The sequence below is a fragment of the Fukomys damarensis genome, unplaced genomic scaffold (assembly GCF_012274545.1).
Source record: "Fukomys damarensis isolate Sample0158 unplaced genomic scaffold, DMR_v1.0_HiC HiC_scaffold_35, whole genome shotgun sequence".
Lineage (NCBI taxonomy): Eukaryota > Metazoa > Chordata > Mammalia > Rodentia > Bathyergidae > Fukomys > Fukomys damarensis.
In genome coordinates, this window is record NW_022900947.1 from 47359168 (window position 1) to 47378184 (window position 19017).

The window sequence follows — 19017 nt, forward strand, 5'->3', positions numbered from 1 at the left end:
CACTGGAGAGACCAATAGGGATTTTATGGTAGTAAAACATTTTTTTTACTTTACAAAAAAAATTACATTTATTATCCCAATTGTTTATCTTCATATTTTATTTATATCTTTCATGCATTGGTTAGTTATAATATTATTAATATTTCTATGAATATATTCATAATTAAAAATAAATGAAATAGGAGGAAGGAATCTGCTACCCCATATTAGTCCTTTAAAATGTAATTATTAAAATTGGATTTGAGAGCTGGTGTAGCCCAGCCGTAGAGAACTTACCTGGAGGTGTAGTTTGATTATACATGGTCCCCGAAGAACATACCCTGAGGTCTTTTCACCGGTCTTTGAGAATGTTGGTGGAGAGGTGCTTTCAGGAGCTGCGGCCTGGTAGAAGACAGGTCAGGGGAGCATAACATGGGATGGGGACGTTGGGGACCCATTCCCCTGCCCCCCATTTCATTTCTGAGGAAGCAGAAGGGCCAGGGGTCCTCGTGGGGCCTAGCTATAAAGCATCCTCTTTCTTTTGTCCCTGACATCACCTTCAACAGCTGTCACCTTGGTTTGAGTTTCGAAAAAGTCTCTAGCTTCTCAAGGCATCAGTCTCCTCATTCTAATATATCGGTTTAGGACTATAAGCTATCGAATAGCTTTCTCTCTCCAAATTCTACAGTTCTATAAATGCATTTCTGTACTCAGATATGCAGGTGCAATACTGACAGTAAAAAGAGAGAAAAGCCTTTTCCTCCGCTGAACGCTGGTCAAATCCTTACTATATTTTAACTTTAGTAGGAATTGCACAGGTTTATTCAATGAAATAGAAATTAAATGAAAGTTGAAAAAGAGATTGAAGATAGAAAAATAATGGCTTTTTCAGAATCCATAATAGCCTTTGGATTTTTGCTACTGCTCTGGGCTCCATTGGCCAGAATCTTTGAATTTCTACATATTTGGTATGTTTGACCCTGAGTAGTTTACCTTTTCATTTCAGAGCACAACTGCCCCCCCATTTTTTTTTCTGTTTCCTAGATCATTCCTTCTACCCTTTCAGTGTAAGTGACTATACAATCCCAAGGCCAAATTTTCTGCTTTATCTTTCTATACCCAGTTGTGGAGATGGTTTCTTTCACAGATTTCAGTCATTTAATTATTTCAAAATCTGATTGATCCTGACTTTACTATTATACCATCAGGGAAACATGCCCTGTTAAACAGCTCCATAAGATTGGAAACATATTGTACTGCTGTGAAGAATAATGGTATAATGTCCTTTGAAATCAGTCTGACAGTTTCTCTAAAGTACACATGTATCATGAACATATTATGCAGTAATTCCACTCCTTGGTATATGTCAAAGAGAAAAGTACACAAAATGTAAAACATCATAGCACCAGTATTTGCAATAGTCAAAAAGAAATGAAAATGATTCCAAATATCCATCAGTGCTTGAGTGGATAAATAAAACGTGGGAGTCTATATGAGGAAATATTATTCAGCAAGAAAAATGATTTAGGGCCGGGGATTTAGCTCACTGGTTCTGCCGCCTGCCTCTCAAGCACAAGGTCCTGAGTTTGGTTCCAGATACCAAAAAAAAAAAAAAAAAAAAAAAAAAAAAAAAGGAAGAAAAATGACTTAGAGATTCATCTTTCAACATTCGTGAGTTTTTGAAAAATTATGCTGAGTGAAAAAAAGACAAGAGAAATATGCCGTAGAATTCTATTTGTATGATATATCCAGAATAGGCAATGCTATAAAGATAGAAAGTGTGTGTGTGTTTGCCCAGAGCAGAGGTGGGCTGTGTGTTCCAGCAGGCTCTTAGTGTCACTGGAGGCTTGGGTTTGCCATTGCTGGCCTAGAGCATGGATGGATGGATTGGGAAGAAACGGTGAGTGACTGCTAACAAGTTTGTGCAGAAATGAGCTTTCTTTCTGCTGTGATAAAAATGCTTTAAAATTAATTGTGGCAGTGGGTTGTACATGTCTATTATATACTTAATCATTCAAGTATGTACTTTAAATGAGTGAATTTTATGGTGTATAGATCATGTCTTAATATAGATGTGCATATATGAATAGGAATATCTCCATGTAATTGTATTGTTTTACCTAGAATAAATGTGAATGAAAACGAGCTCAGAACTCTCCAGTTTTGTGTTGCTACTGCTTTTTGTCAGGAAGGGATACTTTTTCTCTGCTCTCTAAGCTTAAGGGTCTCGTGGTTTGAGAATTAAACAAAAATTTATTAACAAGGGAAAAGGCACATCATTTTTATTGATATTTCTATGTGTGGGAGTTCTCAGAAGTGAAAGTTAAAGAATTGGATACACTCGGCAGTGTCCCCCCCCCGCTTTTTGTTGTTTTTTGTTTTTGTTCTCTTGCGGCAGGGTCTCACTATGTAGTTGAGACTGACCTGGAACTCATGATGTAGCCCAGGCTGGTCTCGAACTCACAGTGATCCTCCTGCCTCAGCCTCCCCAGTGCTGGGATTGCAGGCCTGCGCCACCACACCCGGCTTTTAAAAACAAAAGAATTTGGGCTTCAAGGGACAATAGTGAGAAATGGACTAGGGAATGGGAGAACTAATGGAAGGTGTCATGATGCCTCTTGGTATCAGAGCACTGGGGAAGAGGTGATTCCTCGATGGGAGTGTCATTCATTGCTTTTAGATGGTAAGTGGGGGGCAGAGAACTGTTCTGCATCTATTAAATTACTTCTGCTCAGAATAACCCTTACGCCATAGTGACATAGCGAGACATCTTCCAGGCTTCTGAACTATACACACGTTTCTTCTTCCTTTTTTGTAGAATTGTTTGTCTTTATATACTTAAATTAAAGTGACAGAGGAACAAGCAGCACCAGGAAACTCTGTCCTCAAAATGGTGTGATCTGTAAAATCGACTTTTTAAAATTCATATTCTGCAGCACAAAAGAACTGAGTACTAAGAGAAGAATCTTAATGTGGAGGCCTATTTTATTTAAGAAACAAATGCAATGGAAAATAATTAAGATGTTATTTTTAGTGTAGCTGCCTATCTCCAAAGCACTCGGAAGGTTACAGTCAAGAATTAATAATTTCAGCAGTAGCTGTCAAAAGTCAGACAGATGGGCCCACCCACTGCATTTTGGACCAAAGGAATGAAAATCTCCATTCCTGCTCCCCAAAAAAGTGATTCATTGAGAGTTATCAGAAAAATTTTAAAACTCATTCATAACAGGGAAAGTAGAATACCTTAAAATAAGCCCAGTGAAACATTCTATAAGCCACATGTAGCATGCTTCAAAATTAATCTATGATTATTTATTAAAAGATCATTTAAATTGAAATCTGGAGAATATATATATAGAGAGAGACTAATTTATAGAATTAATGTAATTCTCATCAAAATCTCGACAGTTTTTTTCATTAAAACTCAAATGAAATTAAGGAGAAAAATGTACTTTTTTGGGAAAAACACAAGAACGGTAGTAGGTACAACACATCACATATTTGAATATGCAAAACAATGATTACAAAACCATTTAAGTCCTGAATATGATAGAGAATGTGAAGAATGAAAGAGCAAACATATTCTCTGTCTAAGAGCATTCTGGTGAAATCTTCTGAAACAAGATGTGTCTGCCATGATTTTTACCGAATGAAGTTCGTTTTGAATTGATCACATTTATGCGTGTAGGTGTGTACTTATTTTTCTCGAGGTGTTGGGAAATGAATCTAGGGCCTCACACTTGATAGGCAAGCACTCTACCATTCAGGTACACCCTAGAACACAGTTTTCATTGAAACTTTTTTTTTTTTTACCATAATGTCTGAAAGAAATGCTTGTGGGATTTATTTATGGTGTTCATTGTGGTTTATTACAACTACTGGAGTTTTTGCAATAAAAAGTCCCTTGGTGAAGACATGAGCTTATATAGGCAGAGGTGTTTTTTCAAGTTGTGCACAACCCTGTCCCTGTGGTCTGACATGCATTTCATAATGAAGATTAAATACTTCTAAGTCAGTTCAAGTGGCTTTGGCTTTCTGTTGTGCTAGATCTTGTAGTTTCTCCTTGGAGAGAGAATTACTTCAGGAATTTTCTGTCCATAGTCCCCATCCTGATGCCTCTTTGATATGCCTGGTACGCTTATTTGCACGGATCCTAAGAACTCTGTGTTGAGCACCCTTGAAGCCACTTGCTTATCCCTAGAAGAGAAGCAGATTTGACCCTCAACTTGGCCTGTTCCCTTCAACCTGATTATAAGGACAACAGCTGCAAAAGCTGTTCATCATGGCTCCTTCTTTAAAATGTGTACCTATGTTTTTCAAGGGATTAGTTTAATGAGACTTTCTTTAAGGAAAATATTTATAAGTTAAAACACCAGATTGGAGTAAAACCATTGCTGGTCTTCCTATTTACTGGTTGCATATGCTTAAGTTATTTACTCTTTCTCTGCTTTTTTCTTTGTTAAAAAAATATGTGTATACTGTATTAACATTGTACATAACCCCCATACTGACAATGACTGGATAAAAGTAGGTGATTTGTGGCTATTGTTATGTATACTGACAGCTATGTTCCAGTACTATACGTGAAATCAATATTATTTTATATACTGAGGTTATTTTGAGGCAGTATAAACTGAAAGGTGAATTATTTTTATTTACAGGAACTGTAGAATTTCAAACCAATTATTATGTAAAGATACAGAACATTAAAAGTAGAAATATTTTTGCAGCCAAGTGTTTACCCTAGCCAAACAGGTGGTTTTATAATTAAGGTAATCTGAAGTTTTTAATAAACCATATTAAATATGGACTGCTAGTAGTGCATAATTGCTAGCTTATTCCTTTTATAACAGTGCCTTTAGTATTGCACCAAAACATGGCCAGTAGATGTGCAATATTCTTTGTTACCATTATGATAGTCTTGGTATACCAAAGCCTCTCTGCTGTCTCTGCTGTTAGCTGGATAAACGCTAGGAGCAACAGCAGCTCCTATCAACAGGGAGCCATATTAATTATTTGAAATGTGCCTCATAAGAGGAATCGGCAGAGTTTATTACAAGTCGAATATTACTTGAAACGGGAAGGTTACTCTAACTGTTATCATAATCTATGTATCATTAACTTTCCTTGTTTAGGAAAAGAGATTAACAACCCTGTAAATTGCTATAGTAAATGTGTGAAATATAACTGCATATTCCCATGTAGAAAGAAAATGGTAGGTTCTCCACTTCTACCCAAATCTTTTTTCCATAAAATAACTTTAGAAAATGAATTGACTCTGTAATTATGCTTGCTTGCCTCAAAACCTAGCTTCTTGCTGCATCAACTATAGCTTCTCTGAGCATTAGAATTATTTGCGTGTGTGTATGAACTAATTTTTTTAAGACGAGGTTTAACTATGAGATGAAAAATAAAATTTGAAGAAGTGTGTAGGCAGACAACAGTGTTTTACAAGGAAAAGAGAATGGATGCATACACTTAATTTTTTTTCTGCACTGTAGTTAGTTCTTGTTTCTTTCATCATATATAAGCATATAGGAATATTTCAATTCAAATAATGAAAGAAAATTCTCAAGGTAAATGTAAGTTAATCAGAGATGTAAAGTGATCTAAATAAATGTGATTCAAAGTGTTTTGTGTCCTCTAGGTGTCAGTCTTTCAACCGTTTATTGCTGTTCCTCAAAATAAATAAGTACAGAGACAAGAGAGTTTATAAAAACTGGAGAAGCCACAGAGCACTTATCTCTCTACTCTAACAATGAAAAACTAGAACTTCAAGATTTTACATTTAATTTTTCTTATAACTCCCTTTAAAAGTTTCATTCCCTATAAAAGTATTTTTTAACCAAATCTTGGGGGGGTCTTGATGGGAGTGGCACTGATTTAATTATGTGCACATCTGGGTGAGGCGTCTTGTGTTTATTTTTGGGCAGTTCTGTCTCTACCCTGTCATGGCTGTCGGTTCAGTGTTCAGTGAGATAATACATTGTCATAGAAACAAAAGAAGTAGAAATCTGTGTCTTTTGTTTTTTCCTTAACATTTCTCTTTGTGTCTACAGGGCAGACCCATCACGGACAAGTTTCATACATTTCCCCACCAATTCACCTGGACTCTGAGCTAGAGAGACCCCCTGTGAGAGGTGAGTTTTTCATGATTTGCTAAGAGAAAGTAAAGATGATTATAGTATGTATTTTGTGATTCTTGTCTGTTTAAAAAGTGCAAGGAAAAATAAAGAGGGTGAATGATCTGGTGGCAAAGCAAGTCTTGTTTTCATACTGCAGTGTGACGTGCTGATCCGTAACATGTTTGTAAGCCAAAATAAAATGGCTTCGAGAGAGAGAGATCCATAGTTATTCAACTAGAGGCACACTAGTTCAATACCAATGTAGATAATTCTTCATAAATTATCCAGTCTCTGGTATTTTATGATAGCAGCACAAGTCAACTGAAACCGATGATTCCTCATCTTGAGGAACAGATATGGACTGTGAATGCAGGCACTCATTCATTAAGATGGGTTTTTCGAATGTTATTGGTACCAACGTTGGAGGCCCATTTATGCAAGTTGGTGATTTAATACAACTGCGTTCTTCACACGTGGCCCTAGTATGACTTGAGAAAGAGTGCTTTAAAGTCCTGGGAGAATGAAATAGCAAGCAACTCCAAAACCTAGCCACCAAAAGGAGCAAATATGTATTATAGTTCTAAGAGTCAGGTGGGAAGAATGTGTGGAAATTATATTTGTTAGCATGGTGCCTGGCGTCGGAGCAGAGGGTGCTGCTTTTGGACAGTTGATTTTGTGTCATCTGTGGTAATAACCACATGAGCACTCCTCAGGCTGACTATGACTTCACTGTGAGAGGAGGGCCCCAGCATGAGGAAGCTGATCCTAAAGTTCAGCTGCTTTTCAAGCATCTCTCGTCATGGGTGCTCATGTCCCATTACCCATGGCCAGTCACATAGCTCCCCTCAGACTTACAAGAGCAGAAATCTGTCTGTGTGGGCGAGGTATAATTCAAAGGAACATCAATATCAAAAGGAGAGGAATTTGAGCCATTTCCAAACTATCATGGGTAGGCAAAAAAGGTAAACTAAATTTGGAATGAAGTACAACTAAATTCTTATTGATAAAATGAAAGGGTTCAAAAGCCAAGGAACTGGAGAGTCCTAGATCCTTTTCAACTTTAGTGTATTCGAGCACTGCACAGAACAGAAATAACAGCTTTACTGTGTTTTGATAATAAAGAGTAGAGGCTGGGATTTGGTAAGCCCCAGATAAAATGTGACTTTTACTAGTACTTTTGTGTTCATTACTGTGGCTTATGGGAAGAAAAATGAGCTTTGAAACAGGTAGAAGAGCATGATTGGGCAGCTTCTACCATCTGGAGGACAAATATAATTACGCCATCTTGGCAACTTGATTGGAATTATTAAATGAAGTAATACACATTAAGATCCTGGCAAATGCCTGATGCACATCAGACTTTGAACATTTGGTTGAAGTTAGGCAGTCATCATGAAGAGCTTGGACTTAGAATGGCTTTACCTTTGCGGTGACGGTATTGAACTCGTAAAGTTAGTGATAATAATCCCAGAGTTTCTACATAATATTTACCTGAATTTGTGTTCTCTACCCTAAAACAATTATCTTACTATTTTCCTTTTGTCATATCATTCCTCCATGGGCATCAACCCAGAGACCCCCACAAGTGCTCTACAATTAATACCATTGCAGATATAATCTCATATAAACATGTGACACAGCCTGTGATTTTTGTTAAAAAGGGAACATTTATTGAAATGAGGCTTTTACACATTTTTAACATACTACTGCAAAAATCTTATTCATTTTTCTTAGGATTATTATTTCATTTTAATATCAGAGGTGGCAGAGTCGGCATAAAAATAGCATTAGTTAAAAACTGCACAATATTTTCATTCACTCTAAAACATCATCTTCATTAATTAATTTAAATCTTGTATACCAGGCTGGGGATGTAATTCAGTGGCGCTGCCCCTGCCTGAAGAGTGCAAGATCCTGAGTTCAATGCCCCATACCATAAACAAAGAAACAAACTGTACACTATTGTTGATATTGCATGCAGTCAAAGTATACATTTAAAATATACATATTATCTCTTTATCTGTTTAACATATCAGAAGGAAGGGAAGAAGAGATGGAATTTATCTTGCATGTTACAGGTTATTTGAATTTATATAATATGACAAATTAGGTTCTTCAAATGGCTGAAATTCTATTTCCAGTTTTTTTGTGTGTATGTGGGAGATTATTTAACAATATCCTATGAACTCCCTGTAAACTAATGCTAGCTAGCCATCTTAGCTTTCCTTTTGTCTGTGTCTCTAATGTGAAAACAGGAGAAATAGCTACTGGCATTCCCCTTACTCTTGGCCTATGGCTCCTTATTTTCTCTTTTTTCTCATACTATAGCAGTTCACTAATCTACATATATTTTAAAACTTTAGGAACCATTGCTTTATATATTAATTCCTGCTGTATTCTCATAGGAAAATCATAGTTTTGTGATATTTATCACTCAGCAATATAAAACAAAAACCTTTAAAATGTGTTAATACAGTTAGCAATATTAGCACTGGGAGCTTTTATATAGAAAATATAAACTATTCAGCAAAATAACAGATAAGACTACCTCAGATACTTTGCCAGTGTACTTTAGTATTACCCAAAATATTTTGGATTACTTGGTACCTTCCTTGTAAAGAGTGATGGTGCTTTGAGTGTTTGAGACAATGAGGTTATTATCAGTAAGTTTGGAATTGTGTATAAACTGCTATAAAAATACATAAATTATGTATTTTTCACAATCTTGTCTTGTTTTTTCTGTTATCTCATTTTGGGTTAAATTTATTTATCATGTCATCATCCAACCATCACTGTCATTTTGTATGCAAAAAGTATTTGATTATATTAATGCATGTATTTATCATAGCATTCTACTTTTAAAATATTGTATATTTGATTTATGTCCAGTATGTTTGTATACCCTTAAGGAACATCTAATAGCTACTTACAAAATAAACCACGAATAAAATGTTGTACTCTTTATAGTTGTAAAGTAGCTGTTGTGTATAAATTCAGTGGCACTCACTCATGAGTAAGTTTGAGAGATTCTGTTCTTTAAATCCAATGAGATCATACATGGCATTTGGTCAATTTATTCCTATGATGCCTTTATGTGCATTCTTCAATTTACAGATTTTATTACTGAATAGGGGTGTAAATTTCAATAGTTTACTAGTGCATTAATGTCACAATACATTACAAGGTAATTAACCAGAGCTGCCACTATAAATAGAAAAATAGTCACAGCCTTCACTATAAACTACTTAATAAAAACAAGGTCCTGAATCAGCATTCACCATTATAGTAATTTTTCTTGACATACGTCTCACTAATCAGAACTTTTAAAAGCATAGCTTCATCCATGAGCACTATTATTTTTAAAACTTTCATTATTAAAACAACTTTGTTACAATTTTAGAGCTAAATTAATAGGATTGATTATGCATAGCTGTATGCAAATAATTTCTCCATGCCTTTGAGACACATTTCCTAGGTTTCTGTAAGTGGAAATGAAAGAAATACTACTTTGGTAATTTTGTGGTAGATTTGTAAATAAATACATTGATTTGTAGCAAGGATCATTAAATGCTGCAGTTTTCGAAGTCATTTGTCCCTGTCAACTCTTCTCTATGGAAACCTTTATTTTGCCTTCTACTGCTCATGTGCAAAATACCCTACTCTAGAGAATGTCCTCATTATAGGCAGAACCATTCATTGAAGGCAATTCTGTGGGAATCGTGTGCAGAAGTTCAGTCACATGTTAAGCAGAGGTGTATGTTATTAGAGATTCAGATATGTGAGTTAGGCCACGCCCTTCAGTTGAGCCTTTTTGTTTGTTTGTCCATTTCGCTGATCTCCTATACAGTTTGGTAATGACCTTAACAGTTGATTACATAGTCCAGCGTAGGAATTCTTCACATCACCTGTCCATGTTAGTTACTGGGCAAAACCATTAACTTCTCTATTTATGCTATTGAGGGTGCTGTTTTGAGTGTATTGCTATTTAAAAATTTGATAATTGTTGGGAATAGTTTACCTTCCAATATGGTGAGTGACTGTTAATAAATCTAGAGGAAACAATATTGAATGAATTTTCTATCATCAGTCTTTAGGTAGGGTATCACGAAGAAGCTCAATATTGACTATTGCTTTGTACATTTCCTAATTAGGCTGTTATAATTTACACTCTGAGAAAAGCTGAACTGTTTGCTCGCATCAGAGATGCATCCTTTGTGACATTTTTATAATAAACTGAGTGATATAAACATGGTTCAACTGGCACAACATCAATGAACTAGAATAATGCCAGGAGTTAAGTTTTATGTGTGAATTGAATTCCATTCAGCAAATCCACACACCAAAAATACTTTTTAAAGTTCCAAATAAACAGATGGTCCTGCCTGGTACACGTACATTAAAAATAGTCTGTAACCATTTAGCATCACAAATTAGACACTAGCACATGGCATCATCTATCAAAATATAAAAATATCTCAACTTGATTAAAATAGGAATGTGACATGTGACATTCTTAGTCAAGAGTTTGCTGCCTAGCAGGGCTTGGTGGTACACGCCTGTAATCCCAGCACTCAAGAGGCTGAGGCAGGAAGATCGCTGTGAGTTCGAGACCGAAAACAACGGGCTACATCTTAAAAATATCTCAACTTGATTAAAATAGGAATGTGACATGTGACATTCTTAGTCAAGAGTTTGCTGCCTAGCAGGGCTTGGTGGTACACGCCTGTAATCCCAGCACTCAAGAGGCTGAGGCAGGAAGATCGCTGTGAGTTCGAGACCGAAACCAACCTGGGCTACATAGTGAGTTCCAGGTCAGTCTCAATTACATAGTGAGAACCTATCTCAAAAAATCAAACAAACAAACAAAAAAATTTTGCTGCCTGTTCTCTGATAATCCCATATCATTTTCTAACTTTTTAAATTATTAGACAAAAATGCTAGAAGTAAATTTCTCAGCTTTATTCTTTTCCCAAGAGAATGAAAATGCAATGTGGATATGACAGAATATTCTAGAATTAACATTATTTTTTTACACTTGTAAATTCATAGAATTTTGATGGAGGAGTATTATTTAAAATACACTATGAACATCAATGAAATATAAGCAGAGAGTTTAGCTTGTTAATACTAAGGATAATTACAACTCCATTTATTAAGCATGTTGTGGATCTTATCAAACACAAAAAACAAATACTTAATGCACATTATCGCATTGAGTCTCACAAGGATCTTATTACCTTTTTAATGTAAATTTAAAATTATACCATGATATTTCCAGTATCAAACATAGTACCATCATATTATATAATACTAGTCAAATTTGGGTTGTATTTCTTTAAAATTAGATTCAACACTTGATATTAAAATTTACTTGTTAGCATTGTTAGGAATAAGTATGAGGGTTTTGGAAGCATGTAACATACTTTACAAACATCATTTATCCTGATTTTTTGTTTCTTTTTTTATAACGGGAATTGAACTGAGGACCTTGCACTTGCCAGACAGGTGAGGCACCACGGAGCCACAGCCCACACCCAAACATAAGTTATCTTTTAAAAGCTAACATTATTGTTTGGAAGAACTCAGCACACTTTCCCTGGAGAATACTTATCCCACAGAATAGATCCGATAGGGTACTCTTTGTTTGTTTTAATGTTGTTTTTAAAATGATTTGTCCTGTGGGTTTCTAAATGAGCCCAGTGACAATGAAGAGGTCATAAATATGATCCTGTGTTGTCCAATTTCCTACTTTTCTAATACTCAAAGGCCATCAGCTATAGGCTCAATACTGTCCTGCTCTCGTCATCTTCTTTAGGCTTGCTGTGATTCATAGCCACTCCAGCCATCGTGATCCTTGATTGAACAGGAGGGTTCTCTGTGGGAGCCATTGCTCATGGACTGGTGTTATGACTTGGGCCTAAGCGTCCCCCCCCAAAAAAGCTTCATGTGTCATGGGTGGCTTTTTCAGAGGTGGCTGAATCTAGAGTGAGTGGAGCTGGAATTAAGGGGATGTGATTACTAAACCAGCCCACTTATTGATTTTACACCATCCTAATCTTGCTAGTCTGGGTAAGATAAAATCGGCAGAAAGATGCTTTTAAGGTCCCTTGTTGCTTTTGCTACCATGTGGGCATCACAAACTGTCTCTCCTCTGTGACACCCCTCTGCCACATGCCCACTTTGCTTTGGAGCCAGCTGATTGTGGAATGAAATCTCTACAAACTTCGAACTAAATAAACCTTCCCCTTTTAACCTTGGGTATTGGGCATTGTGGCTCAGAATGAGAGAAAAGTAACTAACACAAGAGGGAAAGACACAGAGACTGAGATGTCTCTAAGTGTCTATGACTTCACTCACCCCCAAAACCTGCCCCACCTCTTTGTTATTTCTTCTAAACTTACTGTCTTGCCTCCTAAAATTGCTACTGTAACTTCCGGCATTTCTTTCTTTGTCTTACTATTTTTAGTACCATTCAGAAAAGTAGGAGCATACTCGTTTTATCTCTTTCTGAGAAAAAAATAAATACTTTATATTTGGTGAATATTACATATTTTACAGTAAGCTATTACTAGCCAGTAGAATAATAATAACTATTTTAATGCAAGTTTCATATCCCCTTTTGTGAGGCTGGGACTTGAATCTGTGTCCTTAGGCATGCTCCTAAATATACACTGTAGCACTGAGATGTATCCCAGCCCTATATAAATTGACTTCATGTCATATGATCAAAATAAGACTAATCTGTGTATCACTCTTATTCCCATTTTCCAAAGACAGTCAATAATAATAATATTCTTTATGGTTTTTCATAGATACCAAGTCTCTTGACTGGGTCTAATAAGAGCACTTATTATTTATTCCATGACATGAATTATTACTTTATTAATTTTCAGAATGCCATCAAGCAGATCAAGTTAAGCTTTTTAAAACAGAGGTAGGTTCTTTAAATTCATACAGGTATGGTAGTATTCAAACCAAGATTCAATCCTAAGCATCTATAAAAATCTGCTCGGGCAGTGGGTTATTGATTTAAAGGAACTTTAGATCGTTATTTCCATCGCTACACCTTGTCAACTTAATTTTTAAATAACATATTAGTAGCAAGGTATGAGAGAATCTGACCACCTCTAGTTCAGGGGGTTTTTTTGAAAGGAAATCTTTCATCATGTGCATTTTTTATCTTAAGAAGGTTATATGGCATAAATATCTTGAACACATACTATTTACTGTCTAGCAACAAATAGTTTTTGTGTGCTTGTTATCTTCTTTAATTAAAAAAAATTTTGTTTTACTGATACATTGTTACATTTTGCTATTTTCATAAAGGGTTTTATCGTTTCCTCTCAAATTGGTATCTAAAATAATACTGATAAAAGAGGTCAGATATTCTGATAATATATTTTAAATTATATAAAGTTAATATGCTAAATATTTTTATGTGTGATGAAATATCCTATTTTTAAATTTTTCAATATTTTCTCCCCACAATGGTTATGTAACTTCCAGAAATTAACTTTATACAGTTGTAGTAAAATTCATTACTTTACTCTCTGGACCAGACAGCTGGCTCATTGTTGTGTTGGCTGCTACCTTCCAACCCTGAGGGAGGAGGAAGTTCTGCCATGACTTCCCATGCTGGAAGCTCCCCTCACCTCCGCCTGCTGAGTGCTCGCAGTTTAGGGTTCTGGATTAGTTGGTGTGTGCACACAGTACATGCATGCACGAGTACGAACGTGAGCAAGCCACTTGGGAATGTCTTCTTAAATATACCAATTCCTGCTTGGCAAGAGATACAGAAGAGAAGGATGATAAATTATATTTAGTAAAATCTTAAAATTTTAATTACCTGTATTCTCAGAGTCAGTGACTAGAGATTAAAAATCCTTTTTTTTTTTTGTAAATTCATCTTGTGTACCTAGATCACAGGGATTGGACTGTTTGGGGTACAGCATTCATCTGTGTAGCTACTAAGAGAATATGATTCTGCATAGGGAACACTGACTTCACCTCTCATTTGTCACCGCACTCCTAACAGCATGGCCATCACCTGAACAGGCATTTGTCTTTCTCAGTACTAAGAAGCACTTTCCTCTTTGTTAGTTCTAAGTCGTGAGTCCAGAGAGTTTTTCCTTTTCTTAAGAGTCCTATGAAAAACAGTTCCTTGGCTGTAAATTTTTATATCAGGACCTCCTGGGTGAAGTCAAATGGAAGTACCCAGCATGAAAAGCATGCTTACATTGAATCTTTATACTGTAGTTTGCAAGTTATAGGACCATGGACCAATCCCACAGCCACAGTAGATCAGATTCTCCAACAAATCTCTTTCCTAAGGTTGTTGAAGTACTACATTAGCTATCAGATGTAAAAGTACTTTCCGACTTATAGAATGCCAGACAAATCCTAGTTAATTAAATTTGGTAGAAAAAACTCTGTGGCAGGCCGGAAGTTTAACTCAATGGTGCTACTGCCTGCCTCACAAATGCAAGACCCAAGTTCAATCCCCAGTACCCAAAAAATTAAAAAAATAACAACAAAAAACAAACTCTGTTGGTCTAAAATGAAGCTCATTTTATCTCATACAAGGTAAAACCAAGAAAAATACTTAATAAGAGTTTTTGATGAACCCTTCTCAAATCTTGCTGGCTTCATTAGTTTCCACATTATTTGAAAAATACATTGTTCTTGTAAATGACTATACACTTCACATCTCAACCTTGTTTCAGATTAATTATTATAGTAGCAGAAAATTATACATCAGCTTTCCTCTGAGCTTTTCTGAAAGACACCAACTTGAATGCTGTATTTACCAAGTCCATTTTACAGTTTCATCTTTAGCTTGGGTTAGAGGCATAAGTTAGTGGGTAAGTCCCACTCCCCCTCCCTGCAAAACACCCTCACAAGGTCCCTTAATCATCCATAAGATATGATATTTCCAACCATGTGCTTTTCTTCAGAAAGTGTGAATACAAAAATAGACCAGATCTCGAATGTGGAGCGTTAGGATGACAGGTGTGAGGAGACACAGAACTGAAGGAACATGGTCCCTCCAGTCACTCTGAACTGGGTCTTTATTGGATAAAATAGCAACTGAAATCTTCCCACAGATTCCTTGCAGATACGTGCAGTTTAATCTAGTCAAACTTATTATGTGACTATATCATAGTGACTGCTTACTATGTACCAACAGAATGCAGACAATAGAGTCAGGTACAAGAGAAGATATTGTTTACCCCATTGACTACCTTTTAGTGAGGGAGGTGACCAGTAGATAATTTATTGTTTAAAAAATCAAATTATGAATAGCTTATTATTATAGCTATAAGTGAGATACAAAGTTGTAATGAGTGGCAATGAAGGAATAAAAACCACTCTGGAGAAGCAACAAGAATAATGAAAGGGAACTGGCCCTTATCCAATTTGAACAGTAGTGTATCTAAAGGCCGTGAAGTAAGAAAATCATTTGTTCATGAAGCAAGTGCTAATCTACGTCTCTGTTTTTTAGGCATCGATGAGGTGCTGATCCTTATAAGTCAATCTAGACTTTATTGTCATGGAGCAGACACAATACATAAAGAAAAGAAAGTATAGTTTAAAAACAAAATTTCTGGAACACAGTGGGAAGAGAAATGTAAATCATGTGCCCGTCCTGGACAGGAGAGCAGTTGAGGTTCTATTTTAAGAGCTGTAAGGAACCCTTAAGGGTTTTTACACAGAGCACTACATAATCTGATTTTGATTTTTTTTAAAAGGACTCTTGCTACTCCCTAAGAAATGTCCTAGAGGGAAGTAAATCCAATCATATTGGTGTGGCCTTTCCTTCAAATTTCATTTACAGAATTCCCTCCTGCTGCTTCAGTTTTCTGAAGAGTCCTCTTTCTCCTCTATTTTGCACTTGCGTGACTTCTCTTCTCTGATCCCAGTGTAGCAAAAGAGTTTGGAAACAGGCAAATTCAAATTGCCGGACCAGATGAAACCCTTTGAAATAGGACTCGAGGAAGCTCATATCTGGAGTCCTGCAAACGCCCTTCAAATGCCGCAGGGTTGCAGTTCCCACAGAGAGTAGTGGTATAAACTGCTAAAACACAACCGGTGAAAGGACGGCCGCTGCTGAGCCCACAGCGGTCAAGTTGTCATCCTCGGCAAGAATATTGAATTTTCATCCTACTAAGGCAAGAATAGTTTTAGACTCTCTGGTAGTGGATTCTAAGGTGGTTAATCTGTTGCTCATGTTAATCTTTATTGCCTCCAGAATTTGTAAATTTTCAGGATAAATGACTGATGCAGTGGGAACTAGGAAAAAAGAAATAGGAACAACTATCTCCTTAATTATAATAGGTTTTTGTGTGCTGTAACTAGCAATTCTAACTATCCTATATATTGGAAAACCACAAAGGACTTCACACCTAGCACCCATTCATGCAGCTACTTTGCAATAAAATGTTTAATCCAGAGTGGAATGGAGGTGGGCTGGGCACAGAAGGAATCAGCAGGTTATTTCATAAAAGGTTAGTAAGGGTGCATAGGGGAGGAAAGTAGCAATGAGAATAAAGACATGGTCAATCCGTAGACACTGCAGTTACAGCATAAGTGGGACTTGGTGATTGTTTGACTGTGCTAGATAAGGAGAGACACAAATATCATCCACATTTCTAAATCGGGTGATTTGGATGTACACTGGTACCGCTCTGGAAGACAAGAGCAATTCATGTTGAGCCTAACGATCCCCATCACTTTCTTCGAAGGGGCATGCACATGAGATATGACTGGAAAGAGTCTGTGGAAAGGTGAAAAATAATTTCGGGAGTGTCTGAGGCCTTTCCCCTCTCCTGTGTAATTGAATTGTCCCTCTGCCCGTGAGCCAGTTAGTTATCCCCAAATGTAATTTATTTAGAAAAGCATGACTGGTGGATTTATGTGACACTGAGTCTGATAGAGGTTTTGCCTGGAACCTGCCAGGCATGCCTGCCAGGCTTTATTCATGTTTTAATGAATAAATAAATGAAACCAAAGCTATAGAGTGAGGACCATTTCTGGGCACCAAATTGTCCGTGCCTTTGCTTCATTTCAGTATTCGAACAGTTCTACTTCTTTATTTCAAATATGTGTGTTCCTTTGAGGGGAGTACCCCAGGGCACACTAGTTTGTTAGATGAAATCGTTCTTGAAGAGAGAACACAGGGTGTAGAAGTATTGCAAGCATATAAAACCCCACATAGCAGATGGAAAATGCCTCCGTCTTGTACTTCTGATTTCCTGAAGTAAAAAAATAAGAGAACGGGCGAAGCAACATTCAGATTTTGTTTCTGTTGTTTCCTCCCCTATAAAAATGTGATGTTTGTGTCTTTTAGAAAATGAGTTTTTATAAAGCATCTCCTCAAGAGTTTTAAAATACTGTCCCATCCTCTACACAATCTGTGGTACTCTTTTACCTGATACAATCTACCCAGTTAAAATATATTCTGATGTGTTAAAGTGCATATGAACAACTGCTCTAGAGGATTTCTTAATTGAGGACCTCATTTTGAACTTTATTGAAATGTGTACTTTGAAAACGTTGGTGAAATTTGCCATTTCCCATCTGTCACCCGCAGCAGCTGGATCTGGGACCATTTACTGTGGTCTGCACTCATGCAGCACTAATGTAACATAAATGCCACATCAAAATCCGCCCCTATGTCAAACATATCTAAAGCAAGAGAAATAGCATAATGTTTTATTTAAACTCAGCTTTTTTTGTCTTTGTCTCTCTTCCTCTTTTATTCCTATTGCTCTGAGAACCATTATTAGTGGGCATGCTCTTAAATGAAGTATTTAGAGGAAAACAATTTGTTTTCGATGAGCAGATGGGCCCATGCTAAGACAAGTTGCTGTATTAATAAATATGTGTGGTGCTTTATCAGCAAAGGAGCCTATTTTGACATTTCTTCTGGGTGATTTGTATAGCCTATCACTATCACACCTGGTACAGGGGCAATAAATGGCCGCTTGATCGTCAAGCAGTGTGCGAGCACCTTCCATTATAACTTCATCATGTCTGGTATAATCATCTATTACAAATGCCAAGCACTTAATTTATGATCAGTTTCCCTATGGAATTAGTGGTCATACAAATGAATAGTCTGTTCACGTCACTTTTACTGTAAATATCCCCCCCCCTTTTTAAGCATGTGGAATTGATTTAGTCTTCTTTAGGTTATTAGTATATGAGGATTTTGTTTTATATTTGTGAAATTTGAGAAGAGGGAAAAATGCAAAGTACATATGACATAAAATTTCACCCTCATGTATGCTACTACACATACCTTTAACATGAGTCTAATTCTTTAATTCCTTTACAAATGAACTTGTTTGATTCTGGTAATACAACAATGCTCTCAGGAAAAACAAAACAAAACTTCTCCATAGAGATATGCTATATGCCAGTACCTGTAAAGTTAACAATATTGTCCTGTATGGTTAAAATTACTTAAAGATAAACTTGCTTTTCTGACGTAATTTATAAAAAGAACTTCTCTGTTGGTCAACATAAAAAACAAAACAAAACAAAACATCATGAACTGTGGCACTGTCTAAAAGATTTGTCCAAAAGAGATGAACCATGAGATTGTGAGAGAGGGGCTGAGGGGAATTAAATGGATCCAAGAAACTAGCACTGTGTAGACTTTAAAAATTAATGTTCCCTATAACTGCTGATCTTCCCAGAACCTTTATTTAAGAGTTAACAAAATATAGTTAGAAATTTATTATTTTCAAGATCACTAGTAGAGAGGTCTTTAGCTCTTGTGAAGACCCCAAATTGAAATTACGCTCTATGAAAAAAATCTTCTCACAGATGTCAAAACTGTGTCCATGGGGACCTGAGTACTGATACAGTAAAACCAACTATTTGGGAAAAGAAATCTCAAAGCCTGCTT

At 36.3% G+C, this 19017-nt stretch overlaps 1 protein-coding gene across 7 annotated transcripts in view; it reads left to right on the forward strand.

Moving 5' to 3' along the window:
• Adgrl3 (adhesion G protein-coupled receptor L3) overlaps positions 1–19017 on the forward strand; it is an 811341-nt gene that overhangs the window by 544172 nt on the left and 248152 nt on the right. For all 7 annotated transcript variants that reach the window (XM_033758920.1, XM_033758923.1, XM_033758917.1 and 4 more), the window contains one exon: positions 6039–6119. In XM_033758920.1, coding sequence (XP_033614811.1) covers positions 6039–6119 — 81 coding nt within the window. The remainder of the gene's footprint in view (positions 1–6038; positions 6120–19017) is intronic.